Below are 23,513 nucleotides of genomic sequence, written 5' to 3' on the forward strand. Positions count from 1 at the left end.
TTTCCTTAATTTAAAGTCGTTTTCGATAATTTTATGTAAGTGGAAGTAGTATAAAAATGTTGCTGAATAATGTTAATTTTGTATAATTCATTGAAAAAAGCCTGATTGAATACATTTATAGTATTTAATCAGACTTTATAATTTTCTGCTTAAGACTTGAGTGATTTATGAGTTGAATTGAAACATTTAAAATATTTACTTGAGTATTAATTGATGTATCCAACGCAAGTAAACAATGCAGCAACCTGTGACTAAAATGGTCTACAAGAGCTGTCTATTTTTAGAGCTATCTATTTTTTGCATTGTGTTGGAGAAAGATAGATGGACAAAGCCTCTTTTAGGAAGCTTACTGTACTCTGCACTAAGTGAGCTATTCAAGCTCTGGAGTTGTGTATAGCTACATTTATTGTCATTACATCATTTTATTTCCTTGTATGTATTTTAATTTTCTTATGCATTGTTAAAGAATTAAGCGAGACCATAAGCATTCGAAAATTGATTCAATTTTTTTAAGTTTTATTTATTTCTTAATCTATCATTGCATTCAAATTACATTTATGATAAATTATTTCATTCTGTATAATAAACATGGGTTATATATATTTTAGATGTTAGGACGTAATTCTTATCCTTCTGGATACCCTTCAAATTTTACTAATGTACCACCTGCTGCACAACAAAACTCTCGTCCACCCTACCCTTACTCAGATAACAGACGACCTCAACAAGTACGCCCTCTTGCCGAAGAAGAGGCATATCAACGCCCTGCTGCAATTATCACTGAAAAAGCTCTGAAGGGATTTGATGAAATACTTCAAAATGACACACAAGATACATGGGCAACATCTCATGGTGAAATAGATTATAAGTAAGTTTTTATTGTACTGAAATGGATTTTATTGACCTAATTTCTTTTAAATAATATTAATTAAAAAACGGACCTGAATTAATAATATAATAAAACACTTGTACACCATTTCAACAGTATACCTGTTAAAAATATTTTTTTTAAAAATAAAGCTTAAATTTTTATTGAAGATGTTAAGCGTTTTAATTAATCTACATGTTAATGAAATTTTGCTATCTTTAAGGGTCATCTCCGTAATTTCAAAGATTAAAAAATTTATGAGTATCTTTTTGTGTATTAATGTCTCATAGTATGCTCACAAATTGGCTTTGACAATTTCTGAATTCAATCACATGTCTGATAATATATATGTTTATGCTAACCATTTTTTTTTAAATAAATTTTATACATTTTTATTTTAGTGCAAAATTAGTCTTTAGTGATGATGAAGATACCCCTGTTAATCAAAAAAAGGAAAAAAGGTATTCATTATGAGAATATTTTACTTATGAATATTTTATCTATCTCCGTTAGTGACTTATACATTTCAATTATTCTATTCTTCTGCAGGGATGGTGATGATAAGCCATTGAAAAGTCATAGTAGTGTCAAAAATGAAAAAGATAGAGAGAAAAAATCTGAACGTGACAGGGAAGGTAGACAATTGCGTGAATCTGATTGGAGTAGAGAAAACAGAGGAGATAAAAAAAGTGAACAAGATGCTGATTGGAATTTCGAGCGTGGTGATGGTTTTGAGAAAGAAAGGGTGAGTTATATCATTTATTCTTAGCATACTTTATTTAGCCTAGGTTTATGTGGAATTTTTTCAAAACTATATAGGATACTTTATTGTTGCATGCTTGAGCTGATTTTTTTTTTTTACCCTTTTACTTGGTTTCAAAATTTATTGAGTATTGAAAAATTTTCTACATACCCAAATGGTATTTAAATTTAGCCTCATCGCATTTAAGTGAATGTTTAAATACTTTTAATGGAATTTTTCTAATACAGTGTGAATATAAGTGTACAAATAAGTGTGAATATCCCTTTTCCTCTGTTTTTCTTATGAGTACTATATTGAAAACTGTTTTGCTATTTGAATAGGCAACCAAGTCGTAACCTGAACTCAGTTTAGTACCTTAATGGAGTCATTCTTTACAAATAGGCTGATTAAGTACCTGTCAACCCTTAACTGCTTTAAAAAATAAAGTTAAATGAAAGTATTTTTTTTAACTTGTCTTTAAAAAAAAATAGAATCAATGTTTTATAAATGTCTCTTTTTTTTTTTACTGTAAAGGGATAATAGTGAAAAAAATGAGAAAATAACATTGTTTCTTAAGTATATACCCACAAATAAAGTTATAATAACAAATAAAATTAAAATAACAATCTATATTTTTGAACTGTCCATTAAGGCAGTGTTTCCCAAACTTATGATTTTTGTGTACCCTTTTTAAATTTTTCATAAAGCTCTGTGTACCACTAATAAAAAAATGAATGTATTTTTCACTGTAAAAAACTGCACCAAAGTAAAAAATCACTTCTGGCTGTTGACACCACTAATTTTTAACTGTTAACTCTTCAAAAAATAGTCAATAGTAAAATAGGTAATCGTAAATTTTCATGGCTAGCTTTGTTTTTAAATAAAATTTTATGAAATTATAGTTTTTGCAAGATATTTCGCATAAGAACACGTACCCCCGTTAAACTGTTCCCGTACCCCTGGGGGTACGCGTACCACACTTTGGGAAACACTGCATTAAGGGGATGCTATAGCAATTATTAGTACATTTTTAGAATATAAATTAGCTTCATGAATTACAAAAGTACCATCCTTTCAATGAAATTTACTTCTTGAATTTATTTCCATAAATAAAGTGTGTTCTGTAACTATGCTGTCAAAGACTATTTAAAATGCTTATTAAAAATATTTTTGAAATTAAATGACCTTTATTATTTTGAAAAAGGGAATGGCTGCCGCCTTAGCGCTCATCCAATTGTTCATCCATTGAGTTATACTCCCATATTACTGTAATTTGCCTTGCAGTTTTATCAGAATATGTTGTTAGAACTTAACACTATTTCTACTCAAATAATAATGCCCTCAATCTGAAGCATTCTAAATAGAATTGACACAATGTCGCTATTGGAAGGCCGAAAAAGCCAAAATAACTTAATGCATACAACAACGCTGCAATTGTTAATTTTAAAAGATAAGAAATAAACAAGAAAGGCATTGTAAGAAATGTTTTGTGTATTGTCAGGTGGTAATTAAGCGAAGTAATGAGATTTCACACATTTAAGGGTTTCGTGGGTCAAAAATATTTATTTTAAGACATACTTTAAACTTACGAGACAATGTGATGAAGATATCTTCAAACTAATCAAATAACTCTTTTTAAAAAATTTAAATATCCCTTATTTACATAATTTTAGCCTATTTGAAGAGAATTACTCTAGGTTAAAAAAATTAAAATAAAAGCAGTGGTATAGAAATGTTATAATTATTTATTTAAGAAAAAAACAATAAAAAAAACTAATTTATATGGATTTCAAGTTTATATTATTGTCACTGCTGAATTTATAATTACTATCATTAAAAACTTAATAGACATTGGTTCAGTCGTAGGAAGGAATTAGTATATTTTTTCATAAACATTGTTATAATTTGAGTTTATAAAAACCCCTATTGTTTCTTGGGTTTATAAGTGTCCCCAACCCATTTTAAATAGGATGAAAGGTGGAAGTCTTGGAACCAACCTTCTCAAGGTAGGTCATCTTCCATGAGTAATATGGAAATGCAACGCCAGTGGCAACCTAATCAACCACCCCAACGACCGTTTGACTACAGGGGCCCGCCACCACAGCCTCCTGGCTCGGCATATGCCTCTCCCCATGCAAGAATGGCAGCTGGTCCAGTACCTCATATTCAAGTAAGGACATAGTCCTTATAATTATTTTAGAAACAGATGTTGATACTTTATATGGTTCACAAAGTAGAGTTGTAATGTATTTATTCTTTTGTCTATAACCTACCTATTAAATAAAGTTGCTTTATGCCAATAAAAAAATTTCATTGCACCTAAACTAAATCTATACAGACAGATTATTTAAAGTAAAGTATTAGTTCATTTTTGTTTTGGATTAAATAAAATATTGAAATAATTATGTCTCAGTATAAGGATCATAGTTTAGCCTAAGTCTGATGAAAGTCATATATATATTTTTTTTCTCTGGCATTAACCACACTGTCTGGTTAAGATCAAAATTATGTGGTATTTCTACTAGATATTTTTCTCTAGTGTAACCTGAATTTATTATGGTATGGGTTTTAAATTCCATAATTTAAAACATCACAATATCTAACGCACTACTGTTTTCTAGAAGACTAGTGGAGTTTACCTTTTTTTCTGGTTTACTGGTTTAATCTAAATTCTCTTGGTTTTTGCGCACTCTAGAAAATTTCTGATAATTAGGAGATTTTCTGTAAAACTAATTAGATTTCATCAACTATTTGCTTGCTTTCTTCGTGTTTTAGTATTTAAATAAGTATTACTGCTAAATAATGAAGTTAGCCTCATTTGCAGTTATCTATGTGAAGTTTTTTTTTTATTATCTAAAATGTTTTAAATATCTCTTGTTGTTCAAAACTATTGACAGAATAAATATATTTTGCATTCTAGTTCATTTGATATCAGTCCCGAATAGAGATTATTGCAGTCATTTTATTGCTTGTAGTGTAATATAGTTTTTTTATTTTGACTGCAATAATCTCTAAAATTACCTGTGTCTAAAATATTTCTTATTATAGTTATGAAATTTACATTATTTTGTACTGTCTTTCATTTCCCTGTAGGCAGTTATGTTAATGAGTAATGAGTCATGTATGTCAAAACTAAATTATTGTCACTAATGAAATTTTACTAATTTTTAAATGAGTCAAAATATAGCTCTCCAAAATCCTAAAAGAAAGAAGAAATTTGAATGTTTCAGATATAAAATCATTTCATTATGTGGCACAAAAGCTATTAATAAATATGATTTTTTTTTATACTTACTTGAAGCTTTATTTTTAGCATGGTAGCTACCCACCTCCTCGCCCTGCAAGGCCTGGTGGACCACGTTCATCAGTAGCTGATGATGATGAAATGTGGCGCCAACGAAGAAAACAGCATACTGAAGAAATGACAATGACTGTTGAGAGGGCAAGGCAAAGGAGGGCTGAAGAAGAGAAACATTATGAGCAAAGTAAACAGTGTGCACAAGAAAAAGCAAAGACATTTGAGAAGTGTGATAAAGAGAAAGATATAGACATTGATGAAACTGATAGGTCTAGGCATAGTAGTGAGAGTCGAGATGACAAACCACCTAGCCGCGATGGACGTGACAGAGATCGTTCTCAACCAAATTATCAGGTACCTACTATACAACTAAGATTTTTATAAGCTAAATTTATTATTGACCATAATATCCTCTAAGTGCCTTTAGTTATTAACCCATTCATTTCTCACACTGCTTATTATATATTTAATGCATAATAAAACTTAGAATACGTTTGTTGACCTCAGCTTCTGTAATCTTAAAAAGCTCTAAAGTAGGTGTAAGTATGTCTTACTCATTTGTTTAAGTTTCTACAACCATTATATAATTAATGTCAAAATTTTTCTTAGTATAAAAAAAAATTCCCCTCCAAATATGCTTCTTAGATCTAATATTAGCAATTCGGTAGTAGTATTGATTATAAAATTGTTGCAGTTGTTAAAGTCTACTAATAAGTAATAATACTAAGAAGTAACTTTAATATCTCTTGTTTTGTTTTAGGGCTATAACTTTTCAAGACAATTTCAAAAGAATGTTCCTCCACGTTTTCAAAAACAGGCTGCAGAATATATGCGGCAACAGCAAACCCAACAACCTGGAAGTATGCCCTCAACTCAAAGTGGCTCTGGTCATTTCATGCGATCACAGTCAGTCGGGCAAACTAGTCCTGGTTCTGGACCTGTTCCTTCAGGAAATAGTGCAAGCCATGGTGCCCAATCACAGCAGCCTCTTTCTTTACCTGTTGGATACGAAACTGGATGGACATCTCATACTCCTTATGTCAATCAAATGCAAAGTAAATCTTATTTTAATTCCAACAATGTAGTTTTTTTTATAATATTTAATTTAAATCAAGACATTTCTTCACAACCCAACAAGTTATTTTAATACAGTACGACCTCGAAAATCCGGACTTCTAAAATCCGGAAATCTCTAAAATCCGGACTCATACGTCCAGTTCCTCAGAAAAAAATTTCAAAAGAAAAATTTTTAAAAAAATCGCATAAAATAAACATTTTAATGCAAAACCACAACTCTTCTCCAACAATGAAGTAGTAGATGAAGAGGTAGAGGTGGGGTGTGTATGACAGCTCATAGCTGATAAGGAAATTCCAGTCATTCTTATCAGCTCTGTATGGATAACAAGGAATATAAGGGGAAATCCCCTCCTCCTGAAGGGGAATCCCACAACTCTTTTGCAACAATGAAGCAGTAAATGAAGAGGTAGAAGTGGAGAATGAATGAAAGCTCATAGCTGATAAGGAAATTCCAGTCATTCTTATCAGCTCTGTATGGATAACAAAGAATACAAAGGGGAATCCCCCTCCCCTCCTCTTGAAGGGGAATCCCCTCAGAAGGAGGAATTCTTCCATCTCCTTGTTTATTCCCCTTGTGATGAAAGAAAACTGGTTCTTTCTTAACCTTGAAGCTTAGGAAGCGGGCACAAGTTCTTTCGTCCCCCAACAAATAAAGGATTAGTATCAGCTGGTACAGTCTAGTCTAGAAACATCTGTTTCGGTTATAACTTAAAATTCAGCTCGCGTTTTAAGCCTATATTTTTAGTTTTAATTGCTAATATTATGTTATCTAAACGATCCATTGCGGGGGAAAATGACGAAAGTTTAATTTTTAATGTTTTTTATTTATTATTTAAAGAGTATATTTATGTTAAAATTGGCGTCGGAGGTCTACACACGCATGATCAATCGCGAAATCGGCCTGGCGAAATCGAAACTTCGATAATTCTATCAATTCAAGTAAGGTATCTAAAATCCGGAAATTTCGGAAATCCGGACCTTCCAAACCCCCCAGCAGTCCGGATTTTCGAGGTTGCACTGTACTTAATACCTCAGTAACAGAAACCCTCCAGCATGGCAGTGAACACTGCAGATTCTCTTTACATTTGAAGTGTAATTTTGTCTTTTGAAATAAACATTTTATTACAAAAGACAAATTCTGCCAGTTTATTTCTTTTATTAATATTTTTTCTTTCAATTTCTTTTTATGTTTACTATATACACGTACAACTGTGCCTTCTCCTTGTGTCTCTCCTCTTTATTTTGTACCTTTTACCCTTCCTATTAAAACCCATCTGAATTATAACACTGAATTGACAGTACGCTGCATAGGACATGGTTCATGAGCGTCAGGATAAAGATTTTTAAAAAAAGGTAAAAGAATTGTCAGGGAGTTTGACACCCTAAGGAAAGTGCCTGAATTGTCTCTTCTGTTTTCAATCGTAATTTTACTTTAAAAAAAAAGTAATAATAATAATCCTGGAGTTATGTGTAAATCCACCTGGAAAGCCCATCCTGATAGGACAAAAAGTATTTTTAAAAAAAAGTCACTTGGTCATTTAAGACAAAGTGTTTAGATACAATATTGAAATATCTTATATTTACAATATACATATATCTGTTGATATAATCTGATTTCTGACAAAAATAATCTCTGGCTGACTTGAAGTCTAATATAAATTTAAGTTTATGAAATTGGGACTGCAGATTCACAATGTAATTTCTGCTACCAGGCTTAGCAAATTGGCAGTTTATATTAATAATTTACTTTCAATGTGAATTCTATTATCTAGAATTATTAAGACCAGATGTATTTTATCAAAATAATTTAATTCAGATCAAAATATTCAGGTTATAGAGGATTTAAAATTTTTGTCAATAAGCTCTAAAAATCTTCTTTTTATTAGGAGCGATATGGTGATCACTTATATAATTTTTAGGAGTCTTTATGATAGCTTTTTTAAATTTTAGCTTCCTAATATATTAAAATTGTTTTAATCCTGAATTCAAACTAAATTGAATTTATATATTTAAACACAGGTATGTCTCCTAATGTGAAAGGAATGTCACGACAACGTTCCACCAGTCAAGGTTCAGCTTCAGATAGTTATGAGAGTGATAATTGCATTCCAGACCAATCTGTAGGATTTGAAAGAGAATCTCATGAAAATTATTGGAGCCGAGACAGAAGACAAGGAAATGTTGCTGGTAAATATTTATTTTTGATGCTTTGTCTAATTTTACCTTTACTGCAATACGTAAAACTTACAAAATAGACTTACTAAATATTTGTATTGACTCAATACCATTAAGACATGGAAGAGTAATATAATTATTATGGCTTTACTAATAAATAATGAAAGAACTTATTTAACCAACTAGTGGCTTGTGCATAACTACCAACTGTTCTGATTAAATCGTATTTGTTTCCATTTTTTAGCCTTGTTCCGAAAGTGCAATTGTAGGTCAAAAATGTTCTGATATGCAAATCAAGAACTTAAAATCCGATGAAATTTTCTAATTTTTTTAAATTTCAGTTTGCATGCATGATTTTTGTACCAATTTCATTCCTTTGATTTAACTGATTTTTCCCATTTAGAATATTTGGAACTGTTGTGCTATCTGCTAATATTGAGATTCTTATTCATTCTATTTTAATATCAATCATTACTTTTCATGCTTATCTGATTTAATTATGCGTTGTGATTTATATTTGCGAAATGTAAAGAGTACATCACGATTCCAACATTGCGATTTGTAATAGCACATTTCTAAAACCCAATATCGCAATTGTTTTTTTTTTTTTCCCGAGAGTTTATCTAATGTCTTATTTTATATTTACGCAGTTGTAATATCAAACATAGATTTTCATATTTATACGTGATTTAAGAACTACTCATTGTTATTAATATTCATGTGATTTTAAAAGCACATTCTTTTAAGAATTTTTTTTTTTTTTTTTGCATTAGTTACTATAAAGGTGTATTCTTTGGTAGGAAATTTAATTGAAAATGTTGATTCAAAAAATTTTGTAAAATTTTAAACGTAGTTCATTAATAAATATTATTTTTTTGCATATAAAATTTTCAGGGTTTTTCGCTTAGTATCACAATTACCTCTGATTGGCTTATGCTTTGTGTTCCTATTTTTGTTTTTAACAAGTTGGCAGCCATGCTTGTGAGATCTAACGACATCCTTTCATGCATTGTTTTTCCTGCAAATAAACCAGTTTCTATACTTGTTCGGTTAGAAAATTGTGTATTATGAAAAAACTTTCAATAACTAAAATGTAAATTCAATAATAAACTAAAGTAATTATTTAGTTTAGTGTTTTAATGTATGTTAAATTTACAGGTTATGAAAGTTGGAGCTCTCCTTCAGTTAATGAACCTTACTTTGACCAAAAAGATTCAAGTAAGGCACTTGATCAAAGACATGAATTTAAAAGAGGTACTGTTGAAAAAGATGACAAACCTTATGAAACTCATTTAAGAGAACCAGAAAGAAGGTTTGTTTTGAAATCTTTGATTCATTTTCTTAATTTCAATTTATTGTTCATAAAATTTGAATATTTAAGTTATGCTTTCCATAAAATCCAATATTGATTAGTTTAAAGGAGGAAAAAAAAACAGGATGTCAATTAAATAAGCAAGTATTATTATTTTTTGCTTGTTTAATGCATTGTTACAGTTTAGATATTCAAACAATTATGTATAAATATTGAAAAAATATTTGATTAATATTCATTCATTAATTTTTTTAAATCATTATTAATTAAGTTGTTAAATACTTTTAGCTAGAGGTACTGTAAATTTACAATTGACAGATTTTCTATTAACATAACTATCTTGCTAAAACTCTTTTTGTTTTTAAATACAGAGACAAAGAATATGAAAATCATGATTATCGATATAAAGGCAGAGACTCTTACAAAGAAAAATCTGATAACAGGGACACCAAAGAAAGAAGCAAATCTAACATGTGGGCAAACACACATGAATATGAAGAAAGAGTAAGTGAATTTTTTCTGAAGCATATCTTATTTATTAAATAATGGAATCTTATTTTACAAAATGATTTTCTAGAGTGTTTTTGATGATTCTCGTGAGCTAAACCGTGAAAAGCCAATGAAAGACAGAAACGAACGGTATGAGAGGCCAGAAAAAGAAAGGTGGGATAAAGAGAGACCCCAGAGGCCGGATAGTAGAGATTCCCGAGCTAGTAGAGAATCAACGAAAGATGAAAGGTACCTTGAAATTTTTAATTTGTTTAATTTAAATAGAAATATGAACATATTAAATTTTACTTCAATAATATTTACTGATTTCAATTTACATTAATAAATTTTTTACCTTTTTCTATAAATAACTGAAGAGTTTGTATAAACTATAAAATTCCTAACATCTTTCTAGTTAAAAGCATTCTAAAATTAAAATGAATAATATTATGGTGTTTGATTATAACAAATGATTATATTGTTTGCTGATATGACAAATTGGCTAACTTAAAACTAATGAATTTTAATGGATCCTTGTTGACCGTTTATTATCTTACAAAATGTGTGCTAATTTTATTCTAAATTCATTTCAGCAAATATTCAAATTTTTTATCGTAGCAATTATTATTTGAGGTCTTTAGCCAAAGCTGTTTGTCACACAATTAGCTAAAATTAAATTTGCTGAAAGGTGTTTAAAGATTTAGAGAATCAAAGCTGTTAAATATATACAATATTACAATAAATTTCATGATCCTAACAAATGTCAACATTTAATTTTCCAGGTATTTAGAGCATAGTGAATTTGGAGGTTCTCAATTAGAACGAGAAAGGAGAGGCGGAAGCTCCAGGGAAGAAAAGAAAGAAAAAAGCACCATTGATTGGGGTGAAACTCCTTATCCTGCAGAAAATAAAAGTAATTTTATTTTTTTATGAAGAAATAATTTAAATTTGTAATTAATGCGATCAAGAAGCATGTAATTTAATACTGTTTAAAAAAGTAAGTAAAAAACATAATCATGCAATTGCATGTACAGTCGTCCTTATTTGATAATTGAATGAACAGCTAATATAATTTTCTATTGACCATTTGAAATAAATATTTCCCTCAAACACAACATTTAAAATTCTTGTGCACTTTCCTCATGATTATTCAATTATCATTTATATTACCATTTAAACTTAAATAATTACTACATATTTTTGTAAATGATTTTGAATATAGTAACTATGAAGGAAGAAAAGTTTTTATGTTAGTGTAATATTATTGTCCTTGTTATAAATAAGTTTATATATGTATAGTTTTAAGTAAAGTCATTAAAATTTATAAGTTTTTCTTTTTTTTAGAACGTGAATGGTATCCACATCCTCCACCCATCACGCCTAAGCAAATAGAGAGCATTGGGCCTCCTAAAAAAAATCTGACGACTTTGAGAAGATCTAATGCTGCTAATACTCCTGTGATTCCTGAAAAGAAATCAGAATCTCCAAAAGAAGACGCTTCTACAAAAAAGAGTGATTTTGAAACAAGTGTGAAAAAAGACAAAGATGCTAAGGAGGAAAAAAATGAAAAGTTAAAAGAGTGTTCCCAAAAAGAAAGTGACAAATATACTGATAATAAATTTGAGCAACAACAATATGAAAAACCTAAGACTTACAATAAGGACATTCCTAAAAAGAATGAAAATGAAAATATTAGTGAAATGCCTAAAAAAGAATCTAGTGCATTATCTGAAGACAAAGAAAAACCTAGAACTGAAAAATATGATCATTCCTTTGTAAGGAATGAACAAAATAGGGATAAAAGACGCGATGGTAGAGAAAGGGGTGTTAATTCTCGTTCTAGAGGAAATGCATCTGTTTCCAGCAATCAATCAACTGGAAGTATTGGTGGGAATGGCCGTTTTGATAATAATAGATCTCGTGGAGGTAGTAATAATAGGTCTGGCACCTATGGGACTACTGGTATGCAGCCAAGCTCAGGCCATCCGTCTGGTGGAACTTTCCGTGGTAAACGTGAATATCGTAGATCTAGAGTCGAAAGGGGTCCTAGGTTTGACCGTCAAAAAGAAAGAGATAAAGTTAAAGATGACAAGAAAGATAAGCATAGTGATGACACCTCTTGTTCTGAGGTTGAAGAATCCAAGTTGGGACATTTACGCTCTAAGGATGAAGATAGTGAAGTTTCTGTTGATGAAGCTAGTGCTTCTACGACTGAAAGTGCCCAGGCTGAGAAATATCAAGGAACTGATGTATCTTTAGAAGAAAAGAATTTCATAAATGATCCATCTGGTGCAATTAAAGAAACAAGTGTGAAAAGTGATAAATATAAAAAAGAGAAAAATAATCAACGTGGTGAGCAAAAGCCTTACGAAACTGAAAAACTGAAAGAAGAAAAGGGTGGTTTTGCTCCTCGGGGTGAACCTACTAGAAGAGGAAGAGGGACTGGTACTTTGTCGTTTCGAAGAGGTGGTGTCAGGCACGGGCCGAGTAGTTACGGGCCACCGCCATCCAGAGCTGGCTTTGGAAGCAATAAACAGGAAAAGTTAGAAGATCAAAAAATAATAGAAGAAAATTTCAATGAATCCAGTCAAGGAGATTTTAAGTCAAATGTTACTTCTATTGAGAATGCAAGTAATGCTTATCCTAAAGATTCCAGCAAATCCCGTTCTTTAGAAAGGCCTCAACAGCGTAGACAGGGTCGTTATGATCAGTTACCTCCTCGTTTTCAAAGAAAGCATGAGCGGCGCTATGATAAATATGAACAGCCTACTAGAGGAAGAGGTCGAGGCCGTAGCGGGGGAGGATATCAAGGTCCTGGTGGCCCAATGGCGAAATTAGGGCAAGGTGGCAAGGAAAATTTATCTGATGTAGGGAATGAGGAATGGGAAACTGCTTCAGAAAGTAGTGATGTTGCTGATCGGCGTGATCGACAAGATGATAAAGATGATGTGCGTAAAAAAGAAGCTAGAGATAAAGGGTTATCAACTACGAGGAAAAGTTTTTCCAGTCAGCGACCTGTTAACGAAGGTATGCAAAACCGCAGAATGAATGATTCGCGTCGTGGTGGACTACATAATAGTGATAGAAATCGTCAGAGAGACACTCTACCTCGTGATAATCGTTCTAGGGACTCTATGCGAGGTAGGCAAAATAGTAACTTTGTTAACACTGGTGGTGATAGAAAACCTATCACCAGCAATGGTAATAATTCAAGACCTTCCAGTAGTGCAGGTCACCCTGGCAATGTCAATCGGAACAGCAATGGTCGTAGTGGAAATCAATCTTCTAAAACTGGTGCTTTTCCGACAAAAAATGAAGCGACTACTGCTGTGTATATAATGGACGAAATTAAGTTACAAGATCCAAATGGAGTACAGGCTGCTCTAACTGATCTTACAAATAGGTAAGCCTTAAAAAAATTTTTTTTTCTTTATTAAAAAAAATAAAGAACTAGGCTGAACTGAGTCAGTTGTATGTATAATTATTTTCTTGTCCAACTAATTAGATTTTATTGATATTTTATAGAAAAAAGTGCTTAACAAATTTGCAACAAACAAATTGTTTTAAACAAATTTGCCAGTTAAAATGCTTTTAACAGTTTTTACCTTTAAAAAAATCATATGTTCTAAGTTGATTTATATGGTGCAAACAATTAAAACAGTGTGCAAAGTAGAAACGGAACACCCTGATAGAATCTTCACTTTCTATTGGGACTCAATCTTAAAGGTTTGAGGGGATGACCTCAAATATGCTAATTGGTGTAGACTATATTTTATGTTACGAAATTAAACATAAAAGTATTCCTTTTCTGAATAAAAATATTTTTTCGGCGAATTCGGATTTCTGACCCCCAAAATATGCAGGGTTGTTGCAATTTCAGAAATATAGTTTGGTCAAGAGTGTTCCAAAGCTTGTACCACTAAATGTTAATTTTTCTTTTTGTGTATTTTACCATATCGTAAGGAATTATAAAGAAAATTTAAAAAATTTTAAAAATTATCAAAAAATTTATCCGATGTGAATTCTATGCAAAAAAAAAAAGATACTTAGTTGAAAAGATTATATAATTAAATATTAGTCTAAAAGATTTTGAATTGTAGGCTATAGGGTGACCCGGAGTAATTCATGATCACTCTGTTTCTGGGGTAAATAATGATCACCTGAGTTTTATTTAAAAAAATAATATTTTTTTTAAATTTGAGACATAGACAAGAATGCTTGTTCACTTTACTAAAGTATAACTACATTTACTTAATAACAGTTTTTTGTTTAATCTAACAAAATAAGTATCTTTTAAAATGCTTTCTGTGTTTTCCATTTCAAGGATGGGTTTCAAAATGTGCACATTTCTGCAAAGATCCCCCTCCTTCTCTTAATAATAAATATTTTGAGTTACTTTCTTTTTCCTTGATATAAAAATAGTGTAGGCTTTTGCTTAATTATTTCACATCTACTGTAAACATTATAATTGATTATAGGAAACTGTATCAAATGTTGCCCCCTACAGATGGGGTAATTATTGATCACTGGGGTAATTCCTGATCATTGTCATTTCTTCTTATAAATAGTATAAAAAATAACTAATAGTCAATTGTCTTTTCTTAAATAACAGTTCATATTTATTAAGTGGAACAACTATAAAATATATTTTAACAATAATCACAAAATTTGTTTTTAACTGTATACAAGACAAATGTGTTCTGATATGCACCATTTCTAGCTTGTCTTACCTTTCTTCTATCTTAATTTTATGGGTGTACTTTGTTAGAATAATTTTTAAGTTGATAAATTAACCTAATATAAATATGGTGAGAAATTATAAGCCTAAAAAGGATACCAAGCTTCTAGAAAGCAAAAACAGCAAATTTCTTCTAATGATTGAAAATGAAAATTTCAGTGTGAGAGCTGCTGCCAGAGCTGAAGTGTTAATCTTTATTCCTGCTTTTAGATAAAAATGTTTTAATAGCTGATTAAAAATATCTTTTTTATTTATTTGTTTGATCTTAATGTCTTATTTGTTAATTACCATTCTATAATTATTTTTAAACAGCCCATTTACTATAAAAACTGGTGATCAGTAATTACCCCAGAAGTGATCAGGAATTACCCCAGAAATGATCAAGAGAAGGGGTAATTCCTGATCACTAAAAATTTAAAATCTTTTAAATTCTAATTAGATTTTCAAACAAAAGAAGGTAGCATAGGACTCATCTCATATAGCCTCAAACTTCCAGAAAATATTAAAATTCTATCTTGAATAGTTTTTTCACAAAATAGATGTTTGCATTTTTTGATCAGGAATTACCCCAGGTCACCCTACTATTTTTTGCATCATATTTTCGATTATAATTTTTCATGAAAAAAATTAAAAATTTTGAATTTTGCCATATTTTTTTAAACAAAAGCATATATTTCAATGAAGATTAATAAGAATGCTATTATAATAGCTAAAACTCTTGAATGGCATTTAAATACAGGTTCTTTTTTTTGGTTTTGACAAAAATAATTGAGAGCTTTACACAATTACTAATTTATATAATTGATAGTTTCTTTGTACTTTCAGATAAATTAGAATTTTAAAATTTTTGGTTAATTGGCTGAAAAGTAACAGCAAATGTTGATTGAAGTTATAGAAATATAATATCAGCGCTTTTTTTTTATTATTCTAGGTACAGTTATTTTTTAAAAAATCATCTTTTAAGAATGCATATTTTGATTTGTTCAATATCAGATAAGGTCATGTTTATACTTTGACTTTTTACCTGAAAGTCGAATAGGATATTGATTGAAAGATCAATTCTTTTGCTTTGTAATAGTGTTTGAAAGTGTTTTATGTAAATTTCAGATTGCCACAAGTCAATAACTTATGGAATTTTTAAATTAAAAATCTAAAAGTTGAAAAAACTCCATATTATGTACACCGAATTTCATTATATTTTTAAAAAAAATCAGTCCAAACATGGAATGGCTTATTTACAATTATAAATTTGAAAATTTAGCAAGTTAATTTTCAAGTCACTCAGTCCAGTTTATAAGTAACATTATTCACTTAATGTTATTTATGTTACTTGTGGTGCGCTTCTTCCAAACACTTAAAATTACTATGATTGATGTCAACTTCTCCAAATATTTGGCCATGCTATTCAATGATATTCTTTATCAAATAATCAACCTATTATGCAAATTACCCTTTATTGAAAGAAGATGTTACTTAGATAAAATTATAGTTCAATCTCATTTTGAGTTAGATGCTTTCAGGAATTTGCTGACTGTATGATAATCTTTTCCTTTTTTAAGCTAATTGTACAATATTTGTGTGTGCCTTATAAAATGTTAAAAGTTTTACTTTGAATTTCAGAAAAGGTATTAAAGCGGAAGTTTCTGTTCCAAAACTCCCTAAAACTGAAAAGGAAAAAACAGGTGGTTTGGAAGGATATGATTTGAATAATTATGCAAGTAGGTTTTAAGTTTTTCCCTCTTGTTACCTTTAGTGCATGAACTAGAAATGGTTTCTTTTTATACATTGTTTCTCACTATGATCTTTTTTCAAGGTGTTGTAATTATCGATGATTATCCTGAAGTAAATGATGATCCAAACTTACTGTGTGGCACTGATGATGGTTTTCAAGAAGTAACTTCCAAAAAGCGACATAAAGTTATGATTGAGAATGATGTTAAAAAAATGAAGAAAGAGGTAAAATTTTCTCTTTGTTCCCCAATCTCTTGTCCATTTTTTTTTTTTTTTTTTTTTTTTTTTTTTTTTTTACTTTATTTAAAAGTAACTTCTATTGAGATAAAATAAGCGTCACTTATATGGTATTATGTTATCTGGAATTAACTCTTTATTTAATACCAATTTTTTTTTTTATATTTTAGTACAAGGCTAAATTAGGATTTACTACTAAATAATTGTAATATAATTGCAATAATTGTAATACTGGCATTTTGGCCTGATGCACTATATTGATGGCATATCCCTTATATTCCTAGTTTAAATTTGTCTTTGTTGTAATAATCGAATGTAATAATCGTATTAATTGTTTTCACCTGTTCACTATTGCATAGTACAAAATTACTCTCTCCCACTTTTGAATTGTATTGTAATCTTAAAACATCAACACATCTATCTGCATGCGCAACACTCATCTTTTCACAGTTAATAACCAGTAGCCTAATGATAAAAATTCATCTGTATAATGCATTATTTTGTCAATGATGGTGCAAAAAATGTGTGACTGATTTGTGTTAAAAGTAAGAATTCCTCTCTTTTACCATGAAATCTCAACTTTTAATGAGATGGAAAGAAACTGATCTAAGGTTAAACCAAAGGACTACCTAAATTAATTAAAAATAATATTAATTATTTTTATTTATCACCAAACATTTATGCCCGTCTTGAACAGGAACCTCTTCGAATTGCCAATTTGAAATTCAATTTGTCATTTTGTATGCTTGAAAATTACGTACAAAAAGTTATTTATAATTTTTGTTATGATAGCCTCTTGCACGAAACAAAAATGGGTCTCGTTCAAGACAAAGCAAATTGCCTCCACGGTTTGCTAAGCAGAGAGAAAATATTAAGTCTACAAGTGTGACAACAGCTTGGGATGTAAATATGGATTTGTCTACTAAGCCATCAACTTTATCAATTAAAGGTTAGTATTTTATGCTTTTCTCATTTCAATATTTCTAACATTAATCTTTAAATAGCAGATTGGCATAGCTCTTAATTTATTGATTTGTAATTTTTCTTTGAAATTGTTATTTTGTGGATAAGTATAATTTTATATGTTTAATTAATACTTTCGCATTATAAACATGTGAGGAACGAAAACTACATAAGTAAATTAATTTCTAGAAAAAATGATTTTAGGCACAATGAAAGTGGTGAATCAACCACAAAGTAACTGCATGCCTCAAGTCCTCAGTTTGGCATCTGTGTTTTATATAGTTTAACATACCTTATTTCTGTTCTTAATAGATTCCTCGCCAGCCCCACCGGCAATGAATGCTTGGGAAAAGCCTATTAATCATGTGTTGTGTACTCAGCCTTCTGTCATTACTTCAAATCCACCCTCCTCTATAAATACTACAACTACTGTTAGTTCTTGCACATCTTCTGGGTCATCAGAAATTCAAAATCTTGCTGCAACATCAAAATCTAATAGTTTCGATCGCAGTGATCAGCACGACAGTGGCATTGATGTGAGTGATCAACATGCCTCGGCCGCATCTTCACAGCGATCATCGCCTAGTAATGATTGCAAAATAGTTGCTGCTGCTTCTACTAATTCTGGGAAAAAAGATTCTAACGAAGTCAATGAATTGGTAAGTCTTAGAAATCAATTCTTTATATTGATAATACAATCTTTAAAAAAAACTGAGAATTTATCGTAATTTATCAACTGTTTAATCCCTTCATTTAATTTAATTTGGGTGCCCTAACCCTTAAAGTATCCAAGTATTCTCCTCATTTTTCCTCTTTTTTTATTTTTTATTTTTTTTTAAGCTGAGCAACGTAAATGTATAAACACTGACGTGCAATAATGTGTAGTAGGCTCAATATAGGCAATCTAAAATCCAGTTAGAATTTTTATTTATTTTTGCAATTTTTAGAACAGGTATTATTCAAGTTTGATAATCCTGCTGCACTGTTTGATTCATCAATTTACTATAAAAAGTAATAAACTTTCCATGAGTGGCCAATCAGTGGCAAAATTATTTTTATTTTGAATGAAACAAATTTTTTTTAAATTCTCAAAACAGTTTTTTTTTTTTCCCTATAGAAGATTTACTTAGCTCGTATGGGATCGGCTGTCCTAGGGGATTCACTCTCTTTATTGATTTGTTCAGCTTCATCTTATTAAAATTCTACAATTTATCTTGTTATCTTTAAATATGTTATGTTCTAACATTATATGATTAAACTTATACAGTAATTAGTTTTACTGAACTTAAATTTTATCTGACTTCTCCTGCTGTAGATTGAATTAATTTCCTACTATTAATGAAAGAAATGTCTTTTAAATAGGTTACAGAAATTGATACTTGCAAACCAATGTGTACTGTAGTGTTTGAGAATAAGAATTTTAAAGCTGAAAATGCTGTACTAGATAAATTTGGTGGACAGGCTAAAAACCAACCAACTAAGGTATACTGTGTTTTGTATTATTTAGTTGTTTTATATTCATACCTTAGTATTATAATGTCTGCATTATAAATAATTCCTATTAATAAATAAGGATTTTTTAATAGGAAATTTCTAATCCTTCCACTGAAAACCTAGCCCCAGTGGGAAGCTCTTTGACAAAATCAAAAGAAGCTTCACCAGAATCAGATGAAAAGCCTCATAGTATACCACCTGTAACATTCCCAGCAAAGGAATCTTTTCCAAAGGTACTTTTTTTCAAATTGTTCTAGTTTAAGATTAATATTAACAAGAATTAATAGCAAAAGTGTGTCGGCAAAGAGCTTCACTTGATTTTCAGATGAATCTCTTGTTAAGAATGGGGATTACATTATTTTCTTCTTAATATTTTATTTTAAAAGTGAAGTTTTAAGAGTTTTCATGGTATAATGCCGAGTGATTCTTGGGAAATTAAGTTATTGATAAAATCTCTGTCTTTATTTATTTTCAGTTTCAGAAAATCTATTTCATTTCTATTTTAATAGCTGTTTTTCCAAAATTTTAAATTTGTGTTTCAGAACTTTTTTCTTCCTAGCTTTGCTAGTGTAGTTATCAGAGTAATAGTGATTTATATTAATACATGTGTTTTTTAATATTCATATTATTTTTTAGAGTGAAGGAACTGATATGAAACTTGATTTCACTTTTGAGTCTGGCTTAGAACAATTGACTGATGAAAAGAGTATTAGAAATTCTAGTGGTAATGCGCATTTGCCCAATAAGCCTATGAATATTGGTCGCTCTATGGAAGTATCTAGCAGTGGAGCATCAGGAATACAGTCGCCAATTTCACCTTCAACAGATGATTTGAATTTAAAGATACAATCTGTCAAGAAGGTAATTTTTACTTCTTAGTTATGTAAAAATAATCTTGTCTGTAATTTAATTTCAGAATTTAAATTTTTATAGCATTATTTTATGATTTAAAAGTATATAAACTTATTACTTGATTTTGTTGTAAAACAAATATTGGTAATAATATGAATTACTTATTTAAATGGGGTATAAATAAATATATCATCCTGTACCATTTTATTTCTAGTGTTACTTTTTTGAAAGAAAAAAATTATTTTCATATTAAATGCAATTTGAGTAAATTTTTTATGTCACCTGCTTTTGTTTTGCACAATATGAAGTTTTGAGTAACCTTAGTTATTTTCAACCAATTTTGTAAGAATTAAGTGGCTGCGAAAGTGTTAAGAGTCAGTAATTTGCTTGCAGAAAGTTTTGGGGATTTTAGGTTCATTTCAATTCTGCCTCTCTGTTACGTTTGATTGAACAGAGAGAAAAACAATCCTCCACTTTTTCATTTTCTTACCTTCAAGGATGACTCAGTCATTCTATTTCAAAAAGGACAGGGAAAGCAAGCTAAGTTTTTCCTAATTTTCTGAAAACCTTATAAAAGGTTTTATTCTGTACTGCTTACTATACTCTTACTTACTTGATTAAAAAGTGGTCTTACATTTGAACCATTTTCATATTCCAATTAAAAAATAATTATTTCTGCTTCACATTTTTTATTACCATTCCATCTTCTGTTCGCTGATGAGCATGTGTAATGAATTTCCTCTCTTGAATTAAAGACCCCACACCTTTCACTCTACTTAACTTCAAGGGTGATTGGAATTTTTGCCTCAGTCATTCTAGTTCGAAATAGGAGACCAAACAAATTTTCCCCCAATTTTTTCAGATACTGGATTAAAGGTTCAGTACTGTATTAATATTAAAGGACAAATATAAAAGATGTTAAATTGGAGTGTCTGGAATGTTAGAAAAATTAACATGCTTCAGAATTTCTAAGACTTTTCATCACTGTAGTTTTTGAAAGTTCTACTGCTTAATCCATTAGCTTGGATGAAATAAAGAGATCTTATCTCTCTGTTTAGGTGTGGGAAAATGATCCACCTCTACCTACAGTAATGGAACATCCACAAACCACAGCTGAGGAAAGTACTCCTACATCTTACAGCTCCTTTTCAAATAATGCAGAATCCTCAACCAACGTATACAGCACTTCAGTGGACTCCAATTCTCAAACCAGGAAAGATCAAGAAGTCAACGAAATTTCCTTCAGGTTTGTGCTATGTTTTTATTATATAAGATTTAATTGGTGTGATTAATTTTTTTAACCAAATTTCAGATAAAAATTTCATTAAAGTTAGTAATGTATTGCTGTATCCTATTATTTCCTCTTACTTATATGGATGTTTGTGCATGAATGCCATAAATTCAATTTATGCATGTATGTATAAAATTACTGCAAAAAAAAAAAATAAATAGAGTAAAGTTTATTTTGAACATTTGCTTTGTAGTATTGCATATTAGGATCGGAACAAATTGGAGAATATTCAGTAAAATTTTTCTTACTTACATGTATTAAATATTAGGCTATATTTTCTTAGAATATGTGTGATATGTTTCTGTCAATAAATTATATGAAATAAAAGAAGCACCATTATATCAATGTCTTTGATTCAGTCTCTTATACTTTTCCCCGTTGATGACTTATTTCTCCATTAACTGAAATCTTTTTTCTGTAGGGAAAATTCCCCATTGCAACAAGTGTGTAACAATTCATCTTTGACAAAAGCTATGGATCAGTGTATTCCATCAGCAAAATCACATTTGCAAATGGCTGCCCAGCATAATGCAATAGCTGCAACTCATTGCCCTGCTCCACTCAGTCCTCCTCTAATGAGTGGTGGGTTGGAGACTATTGCTGGTATAAGAACAATAACTGGTCTGGCGAGTTCTGTGCAAGTTGCTGGTATTCCTGCAATTCCAAGCCCACCTACTGTTGTATTCAATTCTTCTCAGCAGGTAAGCAGTAATTTTCAAAATGAATATTCTTTGCATGCTAAAGCAGAGCCTTTAAACATGAACCTGTTTTAGAGTGTTCATTTCTCCACAGGACCCAGTGCATGTATTTACCCTTTAGATGTTCTTGAAGTTCGGATATAATTTTGGTCCTAAAAAAATTTTATAATTTCCTTACACACACGTATGTAAGTTAACTGTCAAATCAAACTCTCTTCTGTACTTCAGTAAGAACACAACCATTAGTTGATTTCGTTCATTCTCCATTTACGATTCTATTTCCTTATTTTGTAATCTGGTAAACTTGTTATCAAAATGTTTAAAATCATTTTTGAAAAATGCCTGTCATCATCATAGTTGGGCAGACAGCCCAATGTGAGCCAATGCTATCTTCTGAAGATTTATCTATTCGGATTTATTAGAAAATCTGACTCCATTGAATAAGCCCATCTCAACTGCGGCCTTTTGCACTTTCTAACTTTTTTTTATTTTATTTTTTTTTAAGAATAGATTGATTTTGATAGACTTTTCTTTTACTGTCACTTTTTTCCTGTAAGGTTATATAGATAGCTAGTGACATATTTAACATAAAAGTTAAGGACAAAGAATCTTTTTACATTTTTTTTCCAATTAATATTAATTTTTTTAGCATTGAATTTTTTGTTTAAAAAATTAAACTGTTTTTATTTCTTCACTTTTTCAAAATGTTGCTATTTAAATATTTGGTATTCGGCTGACTTTTTTGGCCAAATATTTAGTTATTCGGCCACATCACTATTCGTTATGTCCCTCATATATATATTAGATCCTCATAATGCTGGGAAAAGTAACTACACTGTTAATAAAATTTTGTCAAGCTCTTTTCGAAATGGGGAGAAACTAATCGAAACCTGATGTGATTATAAAAAGTTGGTGAGATCCTGGCAATTCCTATATTTTATTATATTTTCAAACAAAGTATGTTTATAAATGGCTTATGGGGGGATTTGCAGAAAGGCTTATACAATTAATTGATAAGTTTGTTACTAATTTTTCCTTGTTCATGGCTGCCACTCTTCAGTCCTCAAGATTGAAATTAATCTTGAGAAAAAGTAAGTGGTCTGAACATAGTCCTACGATTAATATCTATTTCCAATAATTTTCAACAAATGTTTTTGTTTCATTAAAAATGTAGCTGATATTGTACAGTAGAGATATGACTGGCTCCAAGAAAAAGTTAGTGATATATTTGTTCAGTAATTATTGTAAAAATATTTACTAAGTTAACTGTTATATTCATTTTGTTTGCTGTAAATATAGAGTAATAATATGAAGAAAAATAAATATTTGGGTCATTTTCATGGAAAGGCAATCAGTGAGCTATTAATCTCTGAAAATTCTGCTACTCTAATTAATTACTCAAAAAAGTCCAGTACTGGCATTTTTTAGAGTATAATCCTTGAGTATTTTTCATTAAAATATAGCAAGATAAACAGCAAAATGCTTCTTCCCTATATTTTGGCTTTGTTACGGTGTGCCATTACTACTGCTTGTCAATGATCAAAACTT

At 30.2% G+C, this 23,513-nt stretch overlaps 1 protein-coding gene across 4 annotated transcripts in view; it reads left to right on the top strand.

Moving 5' to 3' along the window:
• Positions 1-23,513, top strand: part of LOC107445098 (uncharacterized) — a 35,726-nt gene that overhangs the window by 6,494 nt on the left and 5,719 nt on the right. For 3 of the 4 annotated variants that reach the window (XM_071180045.2, XM_016059428.4, XM_016059432.4), the window contains exons 6-26: positions 609-868; positions 1,270-1,329; positions 1,418-1,613; positions 3,580-3,780; positions 4,924-5,262; positions 5,669-5,963; positions 8,005-8,172; positions 9,319-9,472; positions 9,844-9,976; positions 10,050-10,210; positions 10,744-10,874; positions 11,306-13,364; positions 16,320-16,417; positions 16,513-16,655; positions 17,460-17,616; positions 17,943-18,289; positions 18,993-19,112; positions 19,217-19,357; positions 19,761-19,985; positions 21,035-21,222; positions 21,689-21,968. In XM_071180045.2, coding sequence (XP_071036146.2) covers positions 609-868; positions 1,270-1,329; positions 1,418-1,613; positions 3,580-3,780; positions 4,924-5,262; positions 5,669-5,963; positions 8,005-8,172; positions 9,319-9,472; positions 9,844-9,976; positions 10,050-10,210; positions 10,744-10,874; positions 11,306-13,364; positions 16,320-16,417; positions 16,513-16,655; positions 17,460-17,616; positions 17,943-18,289; positions 18,993-19,112; positions 19,217-19,357; positions 19,761-19,985; positions 21,035-21,222; positions 21,689-21,968 — 5,856 coding nt within the window. The remainder of the gene's footprint in view (positions 1-608; positions 869-1,269; positions 1,330-1,417; positions 1,614-3,579; positions 3,781-4,923; positions 5,263-5,668; positions 5,964-8,004; positions 8,173-9,318; positions 9,473-9,843; positions 9,977-10,049; positions 10,211-10,743; positions 10,875-11,305; positions 13,365-16,319; positions 16,418-16,512; positions 16,656-17,459; positions 17,617-17,942; positions 18,290-18,992; positions 19,113-19,216; positions 19,358-19,760; positions 19,986-21,034; positions 21,223-21,688; positions 21,969-23,513) is intronic. The other variant, XM_016059431.4, reaches the window with a different exon arrangement.

Source organism: Parasteatoda tepidariorum, chromosome 1, assembly GCF_982258835.1.
Source record: "Parasteatoda tepidariorum strain Cologne lab strain chromosome 1, Ptep-v5.0, whole genome shotgun sequence".
In the NCBI taxonomy this organism is placed as follows: Eukaryota; Metazoa; Arthropoda; class Arachnida; order Araneae; family Theridiidae; genus Parasteatoda; species Parasteatoda tepidariorum.